Source organism: Protopterus annectens, chromosome 3.part1 (assembly GCF_019279795.1).
Source record: "Protopterus annectens isolate FY-2018-M chromosome 3.part1, PAN1.0, whole genome shotgun sequence".
Taxonomy (NCBI): domain Eukaryota; kingdom Metazoa; phylum Chordata; order Ceratodontiformes; family Protopteridae; genus Protopterus; species Protopterus annectens.
In genome coordinates this window covers 387,256,219-387,282,640 of record NC_056732.1, presented here as the reverse complement: position 1 = coordinate 387,282,640, position 26,422 = coordinate 387,256,219, and the positions used below count along the sequence as shown (strand labels likewise).

Here is a 26,422-nt window from a genome sequence, read left to right as displayed (position 1 = left end):
GTCCTATTTATATTACAGGCAAGGTTTAAAGTCTTTAGAATGGGTAATTCTGGTACTGATTGCGTTGCAGATAAGTATGACATCCATTATGTTGGGGTCTGATGTTGCCTTGTATGCCAAGCATAGATCTCCCTTCAACAGCTTGTAGGAGCAGAACTTTGAAGCAGTCTGCATAGGACATATTACTTATGCCCTGTATTCTTTTAGTGAGGAACCTCTTCGGAAGTTCCAATTGTTGGATAGGCCTGGTTAGGTGCATACCAAAGGAAACATTGTATTCAATGATAGGTCTGAGGAATGAGGAATGTGGAATGTAGGGGGAATAATGACCTCCTTGGACCTAGATGCCATATCTATGTTTATAAGTTGCATAACATAAAATGATTTCCTCACTAATTTAGACACATGATGGTCAAAGGCTAGATTACCGTATACATGTGTCCTCAAGTCCATGACTACTGAGTCGACTCCTGAGGTGTTTTGTCAATTTGATAGTTACCAGGGTTGGATGACTTCCTGAAGGATGCTTTTATGTATTTCTTGGCATTTAGTTTTAGTCCGTGGCTTTGAAACAAGTTACCTGTATGTGTCAAGCCTTTCCTGGAGAACATTAGTGTCGGTTGGAGATTCTATGACTGCTCCTAATTTGCAATTGTCTGCAAATTTGGTCAGCCAGAGGCCGTTGACAATTTGCCTTGACATCAGAGAAGTAAATGCCAAAAAACAGCAGTCCCAGGATTGATCCGTGAGGGACTCTGCTTGTGACTGGCCTCTTTGTAGAGGTGGAATCCCCAATTCTAACTTCCTGGTTCTTGTCTGTGAGTCAGCTGACTATCCACCGGGTGACACAAATGTTTATACCAAACCTCTTGAGTTTATCAACAATGTCTGAGTGGAGTATTATGTCAAATACATTGACTAGGTTAAGGTAGGCAGTTTGAACCCTACTGTCCTCATCCAATCCTTTGGTGACCTTCTCAAAGAAGTCCATCAGGTTGGCATGACGTGCCCTTGATGAAGCCAAACTGGGTTGGGTCCAGTGTCTGAACATTTCCTATCTCACTATCAATCATTTTGATGATAATTTTTTTCATGGCTTTGCATATAAGACAAGTGAGACTTATGGGTCTGCAGATGGCTCACCTTTGTGCAGACAGTTGCTGTTCTCCATTTGTGAGGCACAAAGCCGTTTGGAGGCTACTGTTAAACAGTGATTCCAGACGGCAGGATAGGTCATGTTTCATGCTACTTAGAAGGTATCCTGGGATACTGTCTTGACCCATTTATGTAGTGTTCTTTACCTAGGACAGAGCATTGAGGACCTGTTCTTTAGTAATAGTATGGGGGAGTTATATCTGATGATACTTCCGGAGGGGAAATAGAGGGGGGGTGGGAGAGAGGCAAAGTTGGAGCTAAATTTGTCTGCCAGTAGGTTTGCTACATCGTCTGGCTCAGTATAGGTGGTTCATTAACAATGAGCTCTGAACACAATTGTGCATTGCCTTTGAGGTTTTAGACATAGCTAAAGAATGCCTTGTGGTTGTCCTTGGCATGGGAGGCCAAATTTACCTCAAATTTGGCTTTGGTACACTTTATTTGAACTCTTAGTTTGGTGACAGTGTTTTATCCTGTTGGGTGCTACATCTCCTAATTTTTGCCATGTTTTTCTTCCTTCTGTTACACAGCCTATTGATGTTGTGATTCCACCATGATGGCTTGTTTTTTGAGTTAGGGTACAGCTGCCTCTATTCAGCTATTAACATGTTTATACAGAGTTTCTGTGTGCATAGGCAGTCGTGTTCTCATGTTTTGTGAGGGCTTGAAAATTTTCCCTTTTCATATAAAAACTTAATACTATGTATATTTTAATAAAACATAACCAGAAGCAATATTCAAAACCATGGCATTTTATTTTAATTAAAACTTTGTAATTAACAAAATGCAAATTAAAATTCAAAACTCAATAGGAGAGAATGAAACAAAATACTAGCATAAAGTAAGAATAAATGACAAAATACAGTAAGCACTTAATTTCTCCTTGTGCTCCAATCTTTCAGGCCTGCTAGAATCTCTGTGTAGCCATAGCCTCCAGAGAGGCTTCATGCCAAATAATGGAGGACTGCAATGGTTATCCTTCCTACAAAAAAGGAGGGCTCTTCCTTGGACCCAGGTAACTACAGACCTGTATATCTTGTCTAGCCTCATATGCAAGGCCATGGAAACAACTATTATGGATCTGATAAACAATTGCATAGGAAACCTACAGACACTGGACCCTACCCAATTCAGATTTGTCAAAAGCAGGTACCTACTTAACCTGCCTTTAAAAAAGGCAGTTGCTTATTTAACCTGGTGGACTTCTTCAAGAAGGTCAGTGATGTTCTGGATGAGGGCAAAACAGTGCACAATGCCCACCTCAACCAGGCCAAGGCATTCAACACAATATTTTACACAGACATTGTAGATAAACTTACAAAATTAGGCATAAGTCCATATGTCGCATACTGAATAGCCAGCTGGCTTACAGACAGGATATAAGAAATTAGGATGGGGAAAACCACCTACACAAAGAGGCTGGTCACTAGCAGAGTCCCAAAGGATTGGTGCTGGGGCCTCCTTTTTGGCATTTACTTCTCTGAAATCAAGGTAAATGTCAAAGGCTTCTGGCTGACTACATTTTCAGATGACTGCAAACTAGCCTTGGTTACTGAATCCCCTGAAGACACAAATACACTTGAAGGGAGCCTGACACAGACAGAAAATTACTGCTGGAGCCATGGACTAAAACTGAATGTGAAAAAATGTATAATGGTACCCTTTGAAAAGAAGGCCACCCCTGGAAATTATCACACTGATAATACACCCCTACAATTAGACCCAGTGGTTAGGGATCTGGGAATGCATGATGACACTAACCTGACCTTTGACCACCATGTAGATATCACCATGTAGATACTGTGGTGAGAAAAATCATTCTAATTGGCACAACTTATAAGTGAGAGCATGGTATCCTGGTCCCAGCAGGTCATTGTACTCAGCTCTCATCAGAACAGTCACTGAGTACAACTCACCCTTTGACATGTACCTGACCAGATACTCAAAACACCTTGACAGACCACAGAGACTCCTCTCTAAAAGAATACAAGGAATAAATAAATGCTGTGCAGACCATTTCAAAGCCCTATCCCTGTACTTGGGTCTCATACTGACTACTATGTGGCAATCTATGTCAAGCCTACAAGGCATCTTCTGATCCTACACTGATGGTTTGTTGCACATCTGCACAACAAATATCATATGAAATACCTGTTCTGAGGACCCAAACCTTGTCTGCACCATAAACAAGATATATTGAAGGGAACAGGTATGTGGCTCAAAGATGACCCCTTCTGTGGAATAGGCTTCCCATCTATGTGAACAAAAGTTCACCCCAACCATATTCAAATGTAACTTGGACCAGTGGATAGGAAATCACAAATGTTCTCCTGGTTTGGCACCTATGTCACTAAGGGATGGGGGTGGGGGGTGTAAGCTGTGAACACTTGATGTGTACATGCCTATATTGTAACTGTAAAATTCCTTGGGGCCCTGAAACATGTTGGCAACATTTTGGCAAACTTGGGATAAGCTTGGCTAGGCTTAAAATGGCTCTTGGGCCAAAGTCCAGTAACCACCTATATATCTATAATCTAGAGAGGGAGAATATGTAATGTTTTTGCAGAATAAGATCCAAGACAAATACCTCATTTCACACAGTCTGTTCCTTATGAGTCACAAAGGTTTTTCTATAGCCTTTGGTACAGTACTTGCATGAAATTAATGTGTTCAGCTTCAAGAAAAAGGATGCAGACATGACAACTTATATGCCCAAATGCATGCACAGAGTTATGGATGTGGCAACTTCTGTAATTAAGTGAATGGGTTCCTATTAGATGACCGAAGGCACATTCTATCTAATGCATCTTGTCGAACTTAAAACAATGAAAAGGCAAAATAACAAAGCGGCTTTTAAGCAAATTCTTTCCCAGGGAAAGAATTTGCTTGGCCGCTTCTGTTACTTTGCCATTTTCGGCACTGTAGTGCGATCTCAGAGTTGGTATATTTAAGTAGGGGGGTGTGGGGAGGGCAAAGCCCCCCAGTTTATGTATTCTTACAAAAATTTTTTTTTTGGAACAGCAATTTTTTTCCCTTGGAAAAAAATTGCTGTTCTGAGCTTTTGAGATTGTAAGCTTTCGCTTACATGGGGTTGATTATTCATTTGCTTTTTTAAGCATTCGATGATGTAATACATACCCTAGTGCATGTAGACAGGGAGAAGATTTCTAGAAAGGAAAACAAGGTATTCCTCTGCATGAATTTCAGTCATAAACAATAGAAAATGGTCAGATAACATCATCAAACCTTGCTTTTTGCTTTTCTGATAATTTACATCAACCTGCTCTGGGATAAAGGTCTAGCTAACCAAACGCATCACAAATATGCATCTCCATACTATAATATGAAATGGATTGCTACAAGGTTTTATTTATGCCAGTCCTCCTGGAGGGATTGAGTCTGAGGTCTTCCAAAACATTGGTTTAGCAGGAACGATGTACATTACCCATGGAACACTCATTCTCATACTCCTGTAGGTTTTACAGCATTTTTATATTGATGAGTCAAAGCACAGTGTCCCACTCGTCTCTACAAATGGAGGGGTATAGAGTTCCTACGTCTTTATAACTATTCTTCACTGACAGTACGCCATCATGGGGGCTACTTATGTACTTCTGAGCAGCAGCGGTTGCATCTACACTGCTGCTTTGGTATCACTTTGGTTCCTGGGACACACTGACCTTCTATACATGCTGTACTCTTCGAATGTCATAACCCTGTCCTTACAGATGTTCCTTTTGGGCTGAAGAAGTTTCTTTCTTTGCCTTAGGATGCCAAATTCACAACAGTGCTACATGCTCCAACCTACATGCTGTTTTCAGCTGGAATCCTGCACCGAGCATCCCTGTTTCTGTTAGCTGCATATATTGGCCTACAGTCACCTTTTCTGCCAATGCATCTGGAGTAGGGTACTAATTAACCACATTTCGTGTATTTGAGTTACTGTTTCATACAGCTAGATATCATGGAATACCATTTTGTTAGTGATCTGCTGCTGTGCTTACCTGAATGTTTTTAACTGTGTTATTGTTTTTTCCCCCTTTCTTGACAAAAGGATTTGGGTTACACACACACATATAAACTATCCCAATGTTTCAGAAAAATTGTCTGCTGCTATTAGTCTCTGTTTTTGCTCCTTTGGTAAAGGGAAATGATCCTACTTGCTAAACAACAGTTTTACCCTCCGTCAGGATTATAATGAAGCCATGTGCCAGGGTTATAGTTTCACACACCAGTGATAAGTACCCATCATGTCTGATCAGTAATATGCAATGCTGGTGTTTTGCTATAAAAGATCTAGACAGCAGCATCTCATGAATTTCTTGCTTCTTAAGAAGGTATGGTCTCATAGTTAGTACACATAAATAGGAGGGGTGAAAGGCTGCAGTTTTTCACTCTGGAAGGTTCACATTGATCTTTCCCCTACAAAATGTTCTTTTCATAAACTTATCTACAGTGTGCAGTTGAGTAATTCTGATTAATTTATCACATATGTTATGTGAGTTGGTTGCAAAAAGTCAGATCTTAAAGAATAGAAAGAAAAAAGATGAAACAACTCTGTGTTTCACTAAATGTCAAACTGAAGTGCAACTTTTGAGAAAGAAAAACAGGTAAGGCAGTCCAAAAGCATTACGTGATAATTTTATGACTTCACGGCATTTTGCCTCAGGTAGGTAGTCTTACACTTTAAGGTTCAGCACTTGTAATGCAAAGTGCATAATGAAGGCTTAATACAGGAACATCTACCACTCCCACTGAAAGTATAAAGGCAATGTTTCAAGGCATGCTGTGCATATGTACTAGGAAACTACAGCAAGATATACAAGGATATTCAATGACGTCTACATAATGCTAACCTCCCTGTATTGCATTATGTAGTTAGTAGTACTTTATAACTTGTTCCACTCCAAAATGGCATTGTATGTGCAAGCACACTGATGCAGAGTTCGTTTCTCAGCCAAGGCTTCGTTCTTCTGCAATGTCTTCTGTATCTCAGTATTAAACATATTTTTGCCTTTCCCATCAGTTTCTTCTCTCCCCAATTTAGGATGACAATACCATGAATCACAGCTTTCACTGAATAGTCCCCAGAGGCAGCAACAGTAGCTTTTCTTCAGTAATGTACTTTTATTTTTGGTTAGTTTGCAGCTAAATACCACAAAATTATAGCCATTCTAGCTACAGCAAAAAGCAGCATCCATGCCAGATACTTCTCTAAAGGCTCTAACTGCCATAACAGGCAACCCTCCTCACATTACTTTCTTACAAACAAATGTCATATTTCTTGCTATTTATGCATCTGCTGCAACTTATCTGTGAACAGCAGCTTACACTGACAAAACTTGCTGCCCCTGAAAACAAAGAAACTTACACTGATAATTGAAACAAACAGTTTGAGGTGACATTTCAGAGAAGTGGGAAAAAACAGACTTTTACATGGAGAGGTTCACTCCCCATCTCACATACCCATGTTTCTGTCCACTGTACCCAAACTAAGTATAATAAACTCCAAAGTCACTGCACTTTAGGGCAGGTGCAAAGGTTCAAACACAGGAACCATGCTTTAGGAATCTGATATTATCCAGCTATGCATTATGACACAAACAGTCATTGCAAAACTGTTCAGCTTCCCTATCAGGATCAATGATGAAAAATTACAAATGAAATGATGCAAGATTTCACTGGAAGCCAAATCAATGTGTTAAAATACAGTAAAATCCTGTCCAAACAGGAAAAAGAATGTGAAATACCTGTATATATTTTTTATAGCTATGACATGACGGAGTAGTGTAAACAGAAGCACTTTATGATAAAAAAGATGCTTTAGATATAGTTTCCTTTTAATTCCAATTGTGTTCAATGTAACTGCACCTAGTATATGTAATATTAAGAATCAAGTATAATGAATATCTGAAGGATCATTATTCCTTTAATTACTACAGCATCAATAAACAGACTATTAAATAACATGAAATAATCTTGTCTTCCTTTTCCGAAAATGAAAAAAAATCTGGAATTTCAATTAACTCTCAGGGAATTGGCAAAGGCTATCTATATTATGAAAGCAATGGTTTCTGTTTTCAGACATGAAAGAAGTACATTAGTACATTAGTGTTGTATTTTTCTGCCTTGGCAAGTGTAAAAAAAAAAAAAAACAATGATTTATACAAATGCACATCATTATACATTTTATAATATGAATATGCAACACCTAAATGAGAAATGTATACTTAAGGTAATTAACTACATTGAATTGTACAGTACTTTTTTGCTTTTTAGATGTTTTTAATTGGGTGTTTACTAGAAAGCTTTCCACTTGTGTCTACTAGGGATGTTCTGCTGGTAAAACATTTTTTTTCTAAAATAGTAATATAAACTTGGATGTGTCAAAGTGTTTCTAAGAACAATTTATATCTGATGATATAACTTAGAGCAAAGCCATATTCCTGCAGCAAACATACATCTGAAATGAATTTCATCTTTTCAGTGACACACAACAAAGATAAAATGCTATTAAGGAAGGACCTGTGAAAGCCATATTCCAGGAAGCTAAAATGCCTTGGGGTTATGAAAATAATCTATCCATTTATCTTTAAAATGCCATATCACAGTCAGATGGCAGGCTAGCTATTTTTTTTTTCTTTAGAGTAGTATTGTCTGTTACCTGCTGTTACACAGGTTACAAAGCCTCTTTTACAAGACCTCTGAAGCTCTTTATATAACACATTATTATATTATATGATATACTGAGTGGTAAAGCCAATATCTCCTAGCCTGTCTTCACAGTTGGATCAACTCTGTATAGCACAGAATTTCTAAACTGTGCCTCCACAGGCTTAATAGTGACATAACAATGACTCAAGCACTCAAACGACAAACAGCAGCAAAGTATCCTCCAATACCATGCTACTGTATACTCAGATGATTAAAAAGCATCTTTAAGATTTATTAGGTATACGTTTACTATAATGGAACATACTCCGTGCATTACCAATAGAGATATACCTTATATATAAGCTATACCTTCTTTAAAAGAATGTGTCATTTGCATACCTTTATGAGCTATGTGACACAAGTCTTCCTGCATCCTCGAATAGTCTGTAGATAGTTCTGAGCCATACGAGTACACTTTGTCATCACTGGAGTCTACAGTCGACAAATTTGGATTAGATGCATGCAATCGCACTGGACCAGCAGATATACAAGGGACCTAGAAGAAGCATGTCAGCTAATTATACATGATATATACGGACATCAATGAAATATTAAATAAGCATATTTTTTTTTTTTTTGCTCAGCTTGAAAAAGTCCACAAGTGACAATTTAGCATATAATAAGCAACATGTCCTGCTTTATAGCCCAGGAACTTGATTTTGAAACAGACGTCACTATTATAACCCAATTAGGCCACAGATCACTGTTCAAATAGGTAAGACATATACATGCATTCGGGGGACCGGATTACACTGAAACATGTTTCACTATTCTGAGCAACTTAGATGGGATCCAGTTATCATTACAGCAATACCATTTCAGGCCAAAATGTGGCACTCCTAGTGTGATAGGTTGGAGCAGAGATGTACTATATGAGCTGCCAAGAGATACTGGGAGTAAGAGGCCAGTGTCAACTTATCCATCTTGGGAAAAAGAAATCAACTGGGTCTACTGCAATTCTGGCATCCAGTGAAGGCAGTATGATATGCCACAGAACAGCACTCAATGAACAGCATATAGCACATTTCTGTAGTTTTGCCAGGTCAACCCAATATATGGAAGCACACATAGGGCTTACTGTCTTGTATTGTGGGAGTCCTGATTACCCAGGCTGACAAGGACGACACTCTCTAAAGAAAATATAGGTACCTAGTCAGGGGAAAATTAATGCCATACAACTCTCAGCTGTCACCCATTTAGAAGTTTCCCTTTTTTCTTGGGGAAGTAACATGGATTCTCAGATGGAGGGTATGTAGGAAGTACTCCTATTGCTGGTGGGCCCAGTGGTCTGGTGAAGAAAAACAAATAAAAAATGTATTGCATCTGCACATATATTAGTAAGGGAATTAAGGATACTAATTTGCAATTATGTACATCTCTATTAAGGCCTCTTCTGCTACAGACAGTAAAACCATTTAGATTGTATAAAGAAAGGGACCAGAAAAAAGGTCATCATCTAGAAAAAAATATAAGTAAATCTCAATGCATATCCAAGCTATAGGCAGAGAATGGACAGTTTTCTGCTGTAACAAAAATGGATATACAGGGAAATAAATTAAAAGCAAGGAGCAAAGTAAAGACAGGTATAAGGAAGGCATCAGAGGTAGAAGGCAATTGCAAACCAGACAGGAATATGAAATGTTTCTTCATATTAGTTTAAAAAAGGGAAAGGCAGCACCATATTGGGAAGCCATAATGGAAGCATTTCAAGGAGAAAATGGTGGATGAAGAGGAAACCATGGAGATGGTTAAACTGTCCTTTAGGGACAAAAACAAGATGAAGCCTGAGCCCAGATGGACTACCCCCACTTCCTCTAGTACTAAAGAAAGTCTCAAGGTTTCTTGCGAAAAACAATGGCAAAACGCATTCTTTTGATAGAAATATAGTCCTGAAAGACATTATTTCAACATATCTATTTTTAATAGAAAGAATTCCAAGGATTTTCCCATACCTTTGTTCCAGAAAAAAGTAATAGAGAAAATGAAAGAAATTCCTCTGGTAGAATTCATAAAGGATAACTGCCTTGTAACTGTAATCAATGTAATTGTATGTAATATGGACTCATGTTCAAGATGACACACATTTATAAATGTCACAATGAGAGTCAACAGATGTAAAACGCATGAATGAGACATACTTAAGGTTCCAGCAAGGCCTTTCTCAATATGGCTCAAAGAATAGCGTGGGAAGTCAAAGAGCAAGGATATGGGGTATAACTAGTTAAAAGACTGTAAAAATGACTACCAAATCACTATGAAATATGACAGTTAAAGAGAGGAGATATTCAGTGAGAGAAAGACTGGTATTGTAATATAACAAATACAAAAACCCAACAATATCTCCGATGGAGGTAGGGCGTGCACTACCGAAGTAGTGGAATCTGGCAATCTCTCACACAGGCAATACGTAGATATCACAATAAAAACGAACTGGAGCAATGCAAAGTCCTTACAGATGAAATAGATGAAATAGCTTCAACAAAAATACTCCGTGCTGTTCGCACCGTTTATTCCAAGTATAACCTAGGTTTCGTCCGCGACCCGGACTTCATCAGATAACATAAAATACAAAATACACACATCTTATATACCATACATTAATCAGCACATCAATTATTCAATCAATCAATTTAATCCTTAAAGGACCCTCCATTTAAAAACACATAAACTTTATATATAATGTGTATAAAACTTATATATAATAAATAAATTCCATAAATGAACTGTAAATCCCATTAAAAGTGTCTTAACCACTCTAAACAATGTGAACAATCCTATGGCACGACCTAAATGCATGATATTGTACCACATGTAAATTCAAATATATATATATATTCCTACATATATCTAACATTGAAAATACATAATATGTTATCCGAAATATAATATATAGAATAGCATATACATAATATAATATAATATATCCAATACATATATATATATATATATATATATATATATATATATGAATACTATGTATGAGAAACCTATAAGGCAGATCTAAATAAACTACTTACATTAAATATACTGACCAACCCTAATATCAAATATATAAGCAATATAAATATGAATTCATAAATGTTATACACAATATATAAATGATTAAAACAACAATTTTAAAATCTGTTTAAAAACTGGTTGATAAAAAACATTGATATTATATGTTAAAACCACTGACAATATGTGCACTTTCACAAAATATTAATGAATATATAAATGTTGTAACTTATGAACACCTACCCTAATGTTACATGTATCTATGTATACATATATCTACCTTTAATATGTTTTAATCTAAGTATGGGTTTTATACTACAACACTCATTAATACCAGGCCAATTATATGCATTCAACTTAATTTGTATTTTTAATTCTTCTGCATCCAAATCATAGGTAGTGATCCTACCTTGTTGATCCTTAATAATTTGGGATGCACCAAAAAATCTAAAATGATGATTGCTATTCTGTGTAACATGTCTTGCCAACGCGTTGGTGCACTTAGATTTTTTAATATCACTCAAGTGTTCCCTAATTCTGTCTCTCATATGTCTGCTGGTCTTACCGACATAAAACGCTTCACATAACTGACAAAGCTATATACACCACATTAGTTGAGTAACAATTAAAATGACATCCTATTTTAATATTGCAATGATTAACCATAACGTTCTTACCCGTAGTATAAATATATGGGCACATAGAGCACCTACCACACTTAAAATTACCCAATTTTCTATTGATAACTCCTTCATTATTATAAGTAGCCATCTCAAACAATTTCTTGAATGATACATCCTTTTTAAAAATATATGTAATGTTACCCTGAAATATTTTTCCAAAACTATTATCCATGTCCATTATTTGCCAATTTTTATCAATTATTTTCTTAATAATATAAATAATATCATTATACGTTGTTATGTAAAAAGGAATGGAACTTAAATCAAAATTTCTATTTGAATGTCGCCCACCTGTCACATTATCTTCAGACATAAAATCACTAATTATAGCTTTATAAACACCTGTGTCCCTCTTAATCTTGACTTCATTTAACACATTTTTACACAACTCATCTGGATAACCACGATTAATAAACAGGGACATCATGAAATTTAATTCATCATAAAATTCATATATATTGCTCACCATTCTTGCTGCCCTGACCATCTGGCCTTTGACTATGGCCTTTTTCTGATGGTCAGGGTGCCAACTTGCATAATGCAAGTATGAATTTGAAAAGGTTGACTTTCTAAATATATTAGACTCCAATTTCCCACTATTCCTATCAACTATAAGTCTAACATCTAAATATGTAATAGTATCTCTGTTCATCTCATGTGTAAACGACAAAAACCAAATACTACTATTAATATACTCAATAAAAACCTCTAATTCAATTTGCTCCCCTTCCCAAATGAAGAACAAATCATCTAAAAATCTTGAATAAAATTTTACATGAGTAAAAAATTCGGTTTTAAACAAATTATTTTGTTCCCAGAAAGTCATGATAAAATTAGCAAACATGGGGGCACATGCTGCCCCCATGGCCACACCGTTCACCTGTCTATAATAATTCCCTTCGTAAAATATATAATTATGTCTTAAAACTATATCCATAAGTCTGATTAACATATTAATTTGAACCTGGTCATACAAATTAGTTTCAAATAACTGTTCTTCCAACCATTCCAACCCTGTTTCATGCGGTATCACCGTGAACAGATTATTAACATCCATTGTGACAAATATATGATTATGATTAAATGTAAATGAACTTAATTTTCCTAAGAAGTCCCACGAATCCTTCAATACAAGGGTGAACTTAGCCATTCCCATCTTAAAATGATGGTCTAAATACTGACTAATGAAATGCGTCTTATTTCTCTTTCCATCCACTATGGGTCTAAACTGTAAATTTTCTAGACCTTTGTGTATTTTAGGTATTCCGAATATACCGCTCACAACAGGGCATTCATTACTTAAAAATTCCCGTTCCATTTCTGTCAATTCACCCTGGTATAACATGTCATCAAGTGCCATGTCTATTCTCTTATTTGCAATATTAATTTCATTTAAACTAACCTCCTCATAGGAGTCCCCAACCAGCATCGAGGTCATATATGTAATGTAGTCATTCTTATCCACCACAACGACCCCACTACCCTTGTCGGGCTTCATAATTCTTATATTTTTGTTACTCAAAATCTTATTTAAAGTATCCTGTTCTTGAATAGTCAAATTAGTATTCAAAGGTTTTTTATAATCAGAAAAAAACTGTCTCACTTCCGTTTCACACAATCTTTCAAACATTGCAACCTTTTCATTCATGGGTGGGTTGTATATGCTAGGTTTGATAAGTCTACTTAACTCACCATTGTAATCTGTGGTCTTACCCTGAAACAGAATTTTTAAATTCACTTTACGTGAAAAAAGTTTTAAGTCCAATAACGTATTAACCAACTTCCCTTTTCTACAGGGTACATAATTAAAGCCCTTTGAAAATAAATCCACTGTATTAGTATCAAAAATAGTGGAAGTATAGTTATATAACTTGTAATCCCCTGTGCTATTACTGATGACTAAGGGGTTATTGAATACTACATTATCAACCAAGGTATGTGCGCTCGCAGGTACATTATCGCTCGTTTCACAACCAATAAAAGTTCTTTCAAGCAATAAATCATTATTGTTACTTATCTGTAAGTTAGGTGTATCAGACGGATCAATGCATACATTTGAATCAAACGCCTGTACCTCCATGTTATTATTATTCTGTAACTCATTTGTTTGTACCCCATCGGCACAAACATTAAAAAGTAAACCTTGTTCAAAAGAAATAGACATATCATCCAGCACATTCGTTTCTACCACATCAGTACAAACATTTAAATGAAAGCCTTGTTCAGAAGGAAAATCATATATGGACATATCACACAAGCTCTGGTCAACGGTGTCAAAAAAATCCAATATCGTAGAAACATTGTCGCTATCATGGTTAACATTAGAGTTATGTTCCCCCTTATCGAAAATGTCCAACATAGTCGTCATGTTCTCAGCATAATTGTCACACAATGTTCTTTCAGCCGGTGTACAAATATGGCTACTGGTCGTGCTATAATGCATAACACTCGTTCCTACATCATGTAAACTTCGATTGGATAATGTAGATGGTGATATAACATTTGAATAGTCACTAAATAACAAACTACTTACAGTTTCCGTATTACAGTACGATTCTGCCTCTATTGGTTTCAGGACGCCAACGGCTACTTGCGCGCCCTCCAGGCATTTTTTTGAAACTGTTGAGTTTTAGTATAATTTACATCTCTTTTCGGACGTGCACCAGTATAACCTAAATCCTCTTCATCATAAGATAAATGCTGATTTCTAATTCTCTCAGAGCGTCTTACAACATCCTCCCCGTTGTCTTCCTCCGAATGTTCCCGCACTAACTCTCCTTGGTCGTCACAGGAAGTGAAGTCATCCAGCTCATCAAGAATACCGTTCCTCTGACGCGTTGGACCATTGCCATGGTTACCTTCAGTTCTTTTAGATTTCGGATATACGTGCCCCAACTGATAGATTTTTTATCCCTCTGGATTTTCTTGTTCTTTTTCAAGTAAATATTTCTGGGAACAAAATAATTTGTTTAAAACCGAATTTTTTACTCATGTAAAATTTTACTCAAGATTTTTAGATGATTTGTTCTTCATTTGGGAAGGGGAGCAAATTGAATTAGAGGTTTTTATTGAGTATATTAATAGTAGTATTTGTTTTTTGTCGTTTACACATGAGATGAACAGAGATACTATTACATATTTAGATGTTAGACTTATAGTTGATAGGAATAGTGGGAAATTGGAGTCTAATATATTTAGAAAGTCAACCTTTTCAAATTCATACTTGCATTATGCAAGTTGGCACCCTGACCATCAGAAAAAGGCCATAGTCAAAGGCCAGATGGTCAGGGCAGCAAGAATAGTGAGCAATATATATGAATTTTATGATGAATTAAATTTCATGATGTCCCTGTTTATTAATCGTGGTTATCCAGATGAGTTGTGTAAAAATGTGTTAAATGAAGTCAAGATTAAGAGGGACACAGGTGTTTATAAAGCTATAATTAGTGATTTTATGTCTGAAGATAATGTGACAGGTGGGTGACATTCAAATAGAAATTTTGATTTAAGTTCATTCCTTTTTACATAACAACGTATAATGATATTATTTATATTATTAAGAAAATAATTGATAAAAATTGGCAAATAATGGACATGGATAATAGTTTTGGAAAAATATTTCAGGGTAACATTACATATATTTCTAAAAAGGATGTATCATTCAAGAAATTGTTTGAGATGGCTACTTATAATAATGAAGGAGTTATCAATAGAAAATTGGGTAATTTTAAGTGTGGTAGGTGCTCTATGTGCCCATATATTTATACTACGGGTAAGAACGTTATGGTTAATCATTGCAATATTAAAATAGGATGTCATTTTAATTGTTACTCAACTAATGTGGTGTATATAGCTTTATGTCAGTTATGTGAAGCGTTTTATGTCGGTAAGACCAGCAGACATATGAGAGACAGAATTAGGGAACACTTGAGTGATATTAAAAAATCTAAGTGCACCAACGCGTTGGCAAGACATGTTACACAGAATAGCAATCATCATTTTAGATTTTTTGGTGCATCCCAAATTATTAAGGATCAACAAGGTAGGATCACTACCTATGATTTGGATGCAGAAGAATTAAAAATACAAATTAAGTTGAATGCATATAATTGGCCTGGTATTAATGAGTGCTGTAGTATAAAACCCATACTTAGATTAAAACATATTAAAGGTAGATATATGTATACATAGATACATGTAACATTAGGGTAGGTGTTCATAAGTTACAACATTTATATATTCATTAATATTTTGTGAATGTGCACATATTGTCAGTGGTTTTAACATATAATATCAATGTTTTTTATCAACCAGTTTTTAAACAGATTTTAAAATTGTTGTTTTAATCATTTATATATTGTGTATAACATTTATGAATTCATATTTATATTGCTTATATATTTGATATTAGGGTTGGTCAGTATATTTAATGTAAGTAGTTTATTTAGATCTGCCTTATAGGTTTTTCATACATAGTATTCATATATATATATATATATATATATATATATATATATATATATGTATTGGATATATTATATTATGTATATGCTATTCTATATATTATATTTCGGATAACATATTATGTATTTTCATATGTAGGAATATATATATATATTTGAATTTACATGTGGTACAATATCATGCATTTAGGTCGTGCCATAGGATTGTTCACATTGTTTAGAGTGGTTAAGACACTTTTAATGGGATTTACAGTTCATTTATGGAATTTATTTATTATATATAAGTTTTATACACATTATATATAAAGTTTATGTGTTTTTAAATGGAGGGTCCTTTAAGGATTAAATTGATTGATTGAATAATTGATGTGCTGATTAATGTATGGTATATAAGATGTGTGTATTTTGTATTTTATGTTATCTGATGAAGTCCGGGTCGCGGACGAAACCTAGGTTATACTTGGAATAAACGGTGCGAACAGCACGGAGTATTTTTGTTGAAGCTATTTCATCTATTTCATCTGTAAGGACTTTGCATTGCTCCAGTTCGTTTTTATTGTGATATCTACGTATTGCCTGTGTGAGAGATTGCCAGATTCCACTACTTCGGTAGTGCACGCCCTACCTCGATCGGAAAGACTGGTATTGTCCTAAGAACTGTCCTTGTGTCCTTGCTATTCAGTGACTTTCTTTGAAACAACCAAATTAAACAAACCTACCTTCGTTTGATGACCTACACAGACTGGGATAACAGTCACAACTAGGAATTCAGTCAACATATGTAAAAGCTGGAAGTATGAGCAGATAAGTGTGTTTTAAAGCTAAAAAGTGCATGGCAGTTGTTTTGTCTTTTCGGCTTTTCCCAGTTAGGGGTCGCCACAGTGGAACTCGGTCCACTAATGATTGGCAGTCGCTTTTCATGGTGCTGAGTTGCCAGCCCGATGCCCAACCTTCAGCGAAGGCACTCCCATTCATGCATGAAGTGCATGGCAGTGCACTGCAAAAATGGACATCTGTGCTGAAGTTGATAATCATCACCAACATCATACTTCAAAGCAGAGGCACAATGTACTATGAAAGGGTGGCAGCTAAGACTAAAATAAATAGGGACTGCACTGCTTCTGTGGGTAAGGAAGTCATCATTGGACTGCTTAGGACAGAGCTAGCATCACATTTAATTGTTGTGTCTAGTCTAGGCCTCTCCATTTTGACAGCAAGACAATATTGGTGGAGAAATGACAGTTCTCCAGAGCTGAAGTATGGTGAAAGGCTCCCAGTGTTGGACACGTACATTGAAGAATGAATGGAATAATGAAGACATGACACTGGCAGGCAGACATGCTTTTGTTAGACAACAGGTAGGTGGAATGGAATTTATAAGAACTGACCATGGATAGCAACTGGAAGGAGAAGGGTGAGATTAATACTGTAATAAGGACATGCTTGTTCACTGCCTGTATTGTCAAGTCCTACAGTGCCTTCTTTGATCTGACAGTGAAGTGCTGGTCAGTGATAGCTGAATATGACATGAAATAACTGCAAGCAGCAACTGTAACTATCAGATGGTCCCGGTGGACCACTTTGGATAGTATCTGTGTATATTCACGCATCTCAAGGGAATGTATTAATTCTTGACTATAACAGGGAGAATAATCTCAAGAGGAGGAAATGCAGTGTGATTTGCACAGGACAGGTTTAAATAACCATGGTGTTCAAGTTGCAAATGATGGAATTGCACCTGCCCTCATAGAAGAAAATTCAGTGTGCTCTTAGCACAGGTTAGCATAAACAAAGATTACAGCTACAAATTGATGAAATAGAACCTGTCCTCACAGTAAATGATCATGTGACTGCCCATAACCTGAAGTCTTTGTCACATGTAGCTACAGGAAAAGTGATAGTATAAGCTAACTTATGAATCACATCTGCCAAATTTCTTGCAATAAATGAGGTAGCAGCAAGAGTTAGTGCAAAATGATTTCCACTTTCATGTTGTTTGTACACCAACACTAAGGGAAATTTGTGATATATCTGGGGATAAATATTAGACACTCATGAATCTAGAATGTCTGCCTGTCTGTGTGACTAGTGAAAAAACACAATACTTTCATGGAACGGTTACAATATAGCTGCATCAGATAATGGCTACACAATAAATAGGTCCACAATGGTGGACTACAGATGTGACTGTTGGAAGTAAAAAAAGTCATAACTGTAGTGACAAAAAAGAAAACAAACACCCTCCTGGGACTATAAATACATACTGAGTCTACATAATACTCAGTTTAACATGTTAACTTGGACACATAATAAAAACGGTAGCAAGTATTTTATATAAAAGGTTTAGATGCTTGAAAGAGGTTTATGAGGGTCTGGGATACAAGGTAAGAAAGGTTATCTAACTATGGATAGAGTCTAAGAAGAAAGTTCAGTTCCTAAGGTAGAAGAAATGGAGGTTTACATATTGATGGTCACCTTCTTAGACCAATAAGCAGTTTAATGGAGCTACAGTTCAGTTTTAAATATGTTTCCAGTCCTAAAGAACTGGTGCATCCAGCATTTCCATAGCCTGATGAGTAACATCAAGGATTATAAGGATCGTATAGTGATCCTGACTAAGAGCAGAGAAGAAGACTGAAAGTAGGCATTTAACTTCAGGAACAGGAAAATCTCAAAAAAGCGAATCTTGTCCTAAATTAAGATGAAATGTGGGCAGGATCATAGCATGCAGACAAGGTCAGCTGATTTCTCCGCACAGTTGTTGAAATGTTGTTCACTCTAGGAATGACTTTATTGATAAACACAGGTATAAAGTGTAGACATTATGCCAAAAAGTGATGTTTTCTGATGGAGTGGAGTCCATAGCAAAAGAACAAAGGATGGCAAAAGAATCAGGTCATAAGGAACCATGATATTCCCAAAGCCAAATTTAGTGCTCTTAGGAGGAATTGTAACAACCTTATCACAGAGACTACCTACCTTTTAACGAAGACACAGAAGCTAAAGTTATTAATGCCAGCATGACTTTATATATCAATGAATGCCATATGATTTTCTTCGAAAAGTCTTGGGTTTAATGGAAGAAGCTTCACATGAACAAAGTCCACATTGTTAATATAGAATATGATATTGAAAGACTTTTGACAGGCCTTCTTGGCCATTTTTAAAGTTCTGAAGTATTTTGGTTGCCCATGACTCTTCATAAAATGTTTGGTCAATATCTGTGAAGGAGCAGGTTAGGAAACACAATAAACAGTATATGTGTTATAGCACACACAATTAGTGCCCTTTGTCACCCCTGCTCTTTGCATTGGCTATCGAGTATTATTTATCTGTGTTATAGCATACACAATTTGTGCCCTTTGTCACCCCTGCTCTTTGCATTGGCTATGGAGTATTATGAAACCCATTTGTAGGCATGTGATATCTATACGGGAATTCAGATGAGCAGAAAGTCAAGCATATGCATGCTTGTTTGTTGAAAATGTGTTAGTATTCATCCTCTTCTTCAGCCATAAGAAAGAGTGGAGCATTAATATAATAATTTTCTTTAAATTAATTTATTTGGTTACTTTATCTACTCTGTTCAACTAATACAAATACAAAAGACCAAATACACACAGAAATGACAATATTCCCTTCAGATGGTGTTTTAAGGAAATGGGAACAAGAAGTTATCAAAATATATTGTTGGTTTCCTGTGAATGCATAGATACTATGCTTATCTAGATTTGAGATAAGAGGAGGAATACATTTCTCAAATGGTAGTATCTGTGCACTAAGCATTACATTTCACATGATGGCTCTTTGAGACTTTATATTTGAAAGCCGCCTGTGATCAGTGGTGAGGTGCTGGGCACATTTAAGAATTTTTAAAGTGGCAGGGTTACAATAACCTCTGCTGTAGGTGTTTACTTGGAAGGTAACTAATACTCACTAGTGTGACTCTGAAAGGCACATGAGACTTTTTAACAAAATAAGAAGGAAAAGATAAAGATCTCTCTTAGTGCACTAGTAAAGGAAAACAAAATAAAGGTTTGGAGCTGGAAAGGCCTTGAATGTGGGGATCAACTAATTAACAGAAATTGAATATGGATTTTAGTAAGACTAAAGGCAGTTTGTTTAGAGAAAGAATGACTGATTACTATGGGGGTCTATAATAGCACTTAAACAGAGAAATATGGAGTCAAATTCAAGGTTATAATTGATGTGGTAGTCAAGAAAAGCTGGCTCTGTTTGCAGATGACATTATTTATACCTGATAAAACCAGAAAAGGACATACACAAATAACAGTTGCCCAGAGTTGAAGTATGGTGAAAGGCTCCCAGAGTTGAACACGTACATTGAAAAACAGATGGAATAATGGAGACATGACACTGTCAGGCAGACATGCTTTTGTTAGACAATAGGTAGGTGGAAAGGATTGGGAAAAGAGACTGGATAAGAAATTCACAAATAAACAATGAGATATATGTATGTCTCCCAAACATACAACAAAGTCTAGAAGATTTAGCATCTTTGCTTGGAAGCATTTACATAGGTATTTTAATACCCAAGTAGACTCCAAATAGTTTTTCCTCAGGTAGACAGCAAATGTTGGAGGTGTGATTAGGAAGAAATAAGTGAATGGGAACATATCTTTTGGGAGTGTAATGAGTTGGCAAACTTAAAAGATTCCTGGCAGACTACTCTGGCAGAGATACTGGGAGAGCAAATTGGTGTAACTAGGGAAATTATTTTTTTGAGCTATGATACAGATTCATAATTGCCTAGACATAGTAAGGCCTTGCTGAGTCTAATTATAGGGGCTGCCAAAAAAGCAATTACTAGAAAATGGAATTCAAAGTCTAAACCAACTTTACTAGAGGCAGTGAAATAGTAACAGAGATAAAACAACTGGAAATGGGATCTTTGGAAAACTGTAGCAACAAATTACATAGGAAAAAAATGGGAATTGTGGGAACAATGCATGCAGAGGTGGAACATGGTTTAAAAGAAGGCTGAGTTTGAACGAGCTATGTTATGTCTGAAAATGACTTGGATAAATTATAAGTGAGAAATAATATTTGTAACTAAAATTATGTCTAAATGGTTTGTGATGTATAATGTTTGCAACTAAAATTATGTCAATATAGTTTGTTTTCATTTATATAAATGTATGATTGCTTATGTCATATGATAATTTAATAAGACATTTCTTGTTTAAAAAAAAACAGAGAAATATGGAGACAACGGAAAGGATAAGAAAATATCACACTCCTATAGCAGACATCATGGGCAGATCTTGGTGAGTAAAAGGGTGAAAGTAGCACCTATCGCATTGTTTTACAGGTTAAAAGGACTCCATACTAAAACCTTAAAAATCCATAAACTTTTATAATTTCCTTGGGATATTTCCACCACCATAATACAGACTTCTACTCCCCCATACCCAGCACCCCTACTACTAGTCTCCCATATTCACTGTATCAATATTTCTAATCTAGCTTTTCATTATTTCTCTAATGTGTATTTATTAAAGTATACTGGTATTCAGTTAAATAACGTAAAGTATACTGGTATTCAGTTAAATAACGTAAAGTATACTGGTATTCAGTTAAATAACGTAAAGTATACTGGTATTCAGTTAAATAACGTAAAGTATACTGGTATTCAGTTAAATAACGTAAAGTATACTGGTATTCAGTTAAATAACGTATGACAGACTTGACTGTCAGCATGGCTATATCACAGTTGCTTACAGCCAAGAGACAGAAGGAAAATTAAATTGTTTCATATGATTCTGTTGAGAACATGGTGCAGGTAAAGGAAAAGGTGTGAATGCATGATACTCAGTGTGATTGGTTTTAGGTAAGACAGGTGCCTCCAAATTAGGTAACCATTTGGACCTCTCACAGTTAAGTAGGGGTTCTTTAACAGTGAGCACAAGGAAATTCCTACAACAACTGAGAACACTAAGTGCTCAGAGACTGGCAACCAAAGGAAAACAAATTGGTTGCCCTTCCATAACTTCTACTTCTTCAAGTATTAGATGCAGAAACACTGGGTAAGACAAATGTAATTATGTATCTTTGTTTTGATTTAAATTTTGGAGAACTGTCAAATGTAAAATGAGCATTATATATGAGAATGCCTATGTTAAATGGTATTGTTGAAAAGCTTTGTTACTTATATAGCAATAAAATGATAAAAGTAAAAAAAAAAAAATGGAGAAATGCCCAGACTAAACAATTTATATGAACCAAGTTCATTAATTCTAATGTGAAAATAAGCACAGGTTAAATTATTTGAAGGAATTTGTGGTTTTGTGGGTAAAGTATACTGGAATGTGGATTTCTGTTTAGAAAGCGGAGGAGTAAAGGAAGAGAGCAATTGGGTGGAGCATGACAGATGGAGACTAAAGCAGATTGCGTTAATAAATGCAGTTACCTAGGATCCTCCCTGTGTCACAAAGTGACTGACATCACAATGTAGTAGTTCTCTACAAGAATTTGTGACTATGCACTGTAAAATCAAAGTGACTTAGACATCAAAACACAATAAATGTACCGGACAGGGCCTTGTTGTTACAGAGTGTTATCACAAAGTGGCTGTCACCACAATGCAATACTAATTCTGCTCAGTTTTGCTGTTACAGACTACCCTGAGCAGAATTAGTCACATATGACTGCAAACTGTGCATTACTGACAGGTCTCCCTCTGATATGCATTCATTACAGTGAGAGCTGACACTTGAGAACAGGTAGTGTCCGGATGGGGGGGGTTGATGTTGAACGCGAAACAGTGCAGTGTTGTCACATTTGGCAGGCAATTTTCTCCCTTAAAATATAGTATAGCTAGTGCCCTGCTCTGAAATTATAATGCAGTCAGAGATCTTGGAACATGATGGGTCAATGTTTTTCTCTTTGATTACTGTTTGGAAGCAATGATCCACAGGGTCTTTCTAACTGGCACAGCTGCTCTCTAGGAGCATGTCATCCAGGTCAAGGAAAGTTATTATCACTCTCTTTGCAGCCTTGATTGGACCAGTTTTGGGTGTAGTCCCTTCCTCCTCGCATTCATGATGTACCTTTCAGGATATGCTGGCAACTGGAAGGGCCACATGAGCTCCAAATTGGAAGGATTTTTGGACTAGAGTTCCTGATCTCCTAGTAGACATTTAAAACGCTGTCCTTATGCTCAGTTTCTTATGTGTCCTTTCAAGGTGAAATGTGCCTTGCATTAAATGTCATCAGTGATTCTGTCAACCGTAGCCTCTTATATATTTGCAAGTCAAGGCATTCTACAAATATCAGCACAAGGATACAGGTGTGTTAAGTAGACAGTTGTATTGCCCAGTGCCTGCCCGATCTCTGGAACGGACCTTCCCCCGTATGTTAAACAAAGTGATGACAGCATCAAAAGTTCATACTAGGCTGTTGATCAGGTCTATCTTTTGTAGCCCAGTAACTAATTTTGTCTCCTTTCAATGAGGGTTAGGGGGTCAGATCAGAGGTGAATTTACAGTTTCCCATCCAGTCTTCCAGGTTGTACTTAAAGAAAATCAGGGAGCAACTTTGCTTCACATGTAACAGAAGCCTACTCCATAAAGGAGGGATTCTTTGAGAGAGATATCTGTCTTGACAGCAGGTCCTATTTATGTTGTGGTAGTACTTTTAGTTCTTTCAAGTGAGTGTTTAGGGTGTTGTTTGCTTTCTGAATGTGTTGAAGATCACACAGGTCTGGATCATTTGAGGCTTTGTAGATGAGACCGAGGTCCTCCCTCAAGAGTCTGTAGGAAACAAAGAAGTAAGAAAGTACTTTAATGCCATCTTTGTTGCACTAGGAAGACATGTCCTCCATTTTCTTAGTGAGGAAACAATACAGTCTTTTAAGTTTAGTCATATGTTTCGACAAGTAGATACCAAAGGGGGCATTCCATTCCATCATGAGTCTGGTGAGGGAGAAGTAGAGAGGGATGACATACTCCCTGGAAGACACACCCCTGCTAATCAGTCTGGATAGACAAAAAGATTTTGTAATGAGACTGGATAAATGGTGATCAAAGGATAGTTCATTGTCAATGAAAGTGCTTAGCTCCCTAACAACTGTTAGTTTCCAAAGGGGGTGTCATCTATGTGGTAGGTACATGGGTGCTTATGTCTGCCAAAAGACAAATACTATATTTCTTAGCATGTAGTTTAAGGCCATGGTCTGGACAGCATTTGTTTGTATGTGTTAGGCCCTCCTGCTGGAAGTCAAGTGAAGAGCTTATAATAGCTCCAAGTTTGCAGTTATCTACAAACGTGGTCAGCCACAGGCCTCTGACATCAGTCTTGACATCAGAGAAGTAAATACCGCAGAGAACAGATCCTTGAGGAACACCACTAGCAACAACCATTTTTTATGAGTCTTGCCCCCTACACTAATAGAATGGGTTCCATCAGCAAGCCAGTTTGCTATCTTGGGTAACATATTGTTTTACACTTACTTGATTAGCTTGTTGATAATGTCAGAATGTGGGATGGTATCAAACTCCCTGTCCAGGTCGATGCATACAGTATGTACTAATTTGCCTACATCCAACACACTGATAACCCTGATTCAAGGAAGTCCAAGTTTAGGAGGTAGGATCTGCCTTTATATGTTCATAGGTAGGTACTAGGCTATGGGCCCAAGGGCCTAAGTAAGCCTAGCCAACAAGGTTCCCTGGCTTATACCACCCAGGCAAGTTAATTTCCTGTGCCCCTGTCCAGCAGAGCCACAGAAGTGATCCCCGGGGTGTATTTCCTATTTCCCATCCACTCATCAAGATTTTTCTTGAAGAGTGCTAATGAGGAACTTTGCTTGACATAGATGGATAGCTTGTTCAAGAGTATAGGAAGTCTCTGGGACAGGAGTCTATCCCTCCAGCAAGTCATGTTTATTGTGGTGACAAGGTTTAGGTCTCTAGAGCGTGTAGCTCTGAGGGACTGGGATTTCTTTAGGTGTAGCATGTCCAACAGCTCTGGGTTTAACATAGCTTTATATGTTAGGCAGAAATCTCCTTGGAGTAGGCGATATGCTACAGAGTAAAGCTGGAGTTTTTTGAGATGGTCAGTGTAGGGCATCTGTTGAGGCCAGTAATCCTCTTTGTGAGGTACTTCTGTGGCCTTTCCAGCTGATCCAGATGTCTTGTGAGGTACATTCCAAAAGGGGCATTGTACTCAATAATGGGTCTAATGAGTGCCGAGTAGAGGGGAACAATGACCTCTTTTTTCCTGGATGAGAACCCTTTTGTGATGAGGTGTGCCACACAGAAGGATTTCCTGACTACTGTGGTGATGTGATTATCAAAGGAGAGACTATTGTCCACCTGGGTCCCAAGGTGTCATCACACATTTGGCATTAAGTAGATTGACATTTACGTGGTAGTTCATGGGTACAGAGTTTTTACCAAAGGGGATGACAATGCACTTTTTGGAATTGAGCTTGAGGCCATGCCTCTGACACCAGGTATCTGTCTCAGTGCGGCCCTTCTGTAGGATGTCCACATCATTTGCGGACTCGACTATGGCTCCTAGTTTGCAATCATCTGTGAACTTCATTAGCCAAAGGCCTTCTGTGTTAGCCTGTACTTCAGAGAAGTAGATTCAAAACAGGAAAGGTCCCAGGACTGAACTCTGTGGTACTCCACTTGTCACTGGTTTGAAGTTAGATTTGGAGTCTGCAATTTTTACAGTGTGGGTTCTGTCAATGAGCCAGTTGGCAACCCATCTTATGACATGGGGATTTATACCTAGTTTAGTGAGTTTAGCTATAATTCCAGAATGGGGGATGGTGTCAAAAGCCTTGGCGAGGTCAAGATAGGCTGTGTGAACCACTTCACCCTCGTCTACAGCTTTGGTGACTGCCTCAAAGAAGTTGATCAGGTTCAGAAGGCATGATCTGCCTTTCACAAACCTGAACTGGGTGGGGGTCCAGGGTTTGGAGGTTACCAATGTCTTTACTTATGAGTTCCATGATGATATGTTCCATGGTCTTGCAGACCAGGCTCATCAGGCTAATAGGGAGATAGTTCCCAGGATTAGTGGTAGCTCCCCCTTTGTGGAGTGGGACAACTGTTGCTGTGCGCCATTCAGTGGGCACAAAGCCTGATGTGAGACTATGATTGAACATGGTGCTTAGGTGGGGAACCAGTTTATTCTGAAGTTCATTGTCCAGTCCCATGGATGCTGTGTTTTTGGTTTTAGAGAGTGCAGCTTTTACCTGCATAGATGTGATTACAGGGACTCTACATTCTTCCTGTATAGATATGGGCCTTTTAGTGGGTGGGGGGTGGGGGGTAAAGTTAGTACTGAACCCATCTGCCAGGATGTTGGCAATATCAGCTGGTTCTGTAATTTTCATGCCATTGTGCTTTAACTCAGAGAAGATCTGGGTGTTGCCAT

General features: G+C 37.1%; 1 protein-coding gene across 5 annotated transcripts in view; it reads right to left on the bottom strand.

Annotated features, from left to right (window-relative positions):
- Positions 1-26,422, bottom strand: part of OSBPL3 (oxysterol binding protein like 3) — a 2,414,360-nt gene that overhangs the window by 799,694 nt on the left and 1,588,244 nt on the right. For all 5 annotated transcript variants that reach the window (XM_044066857.1, XM_044066855.1, XM_044066859.1 and 2 more), the window contains one exon: positions 8,209-8,365. In XM_044066857.1, the coding sequence (XP_043922792.1) occupies positions 8,209-8,365 (157 nt within the window). The remainder of the gene's footprint in view (positions 1-8,208; positions 8,366-26,422) is intronic.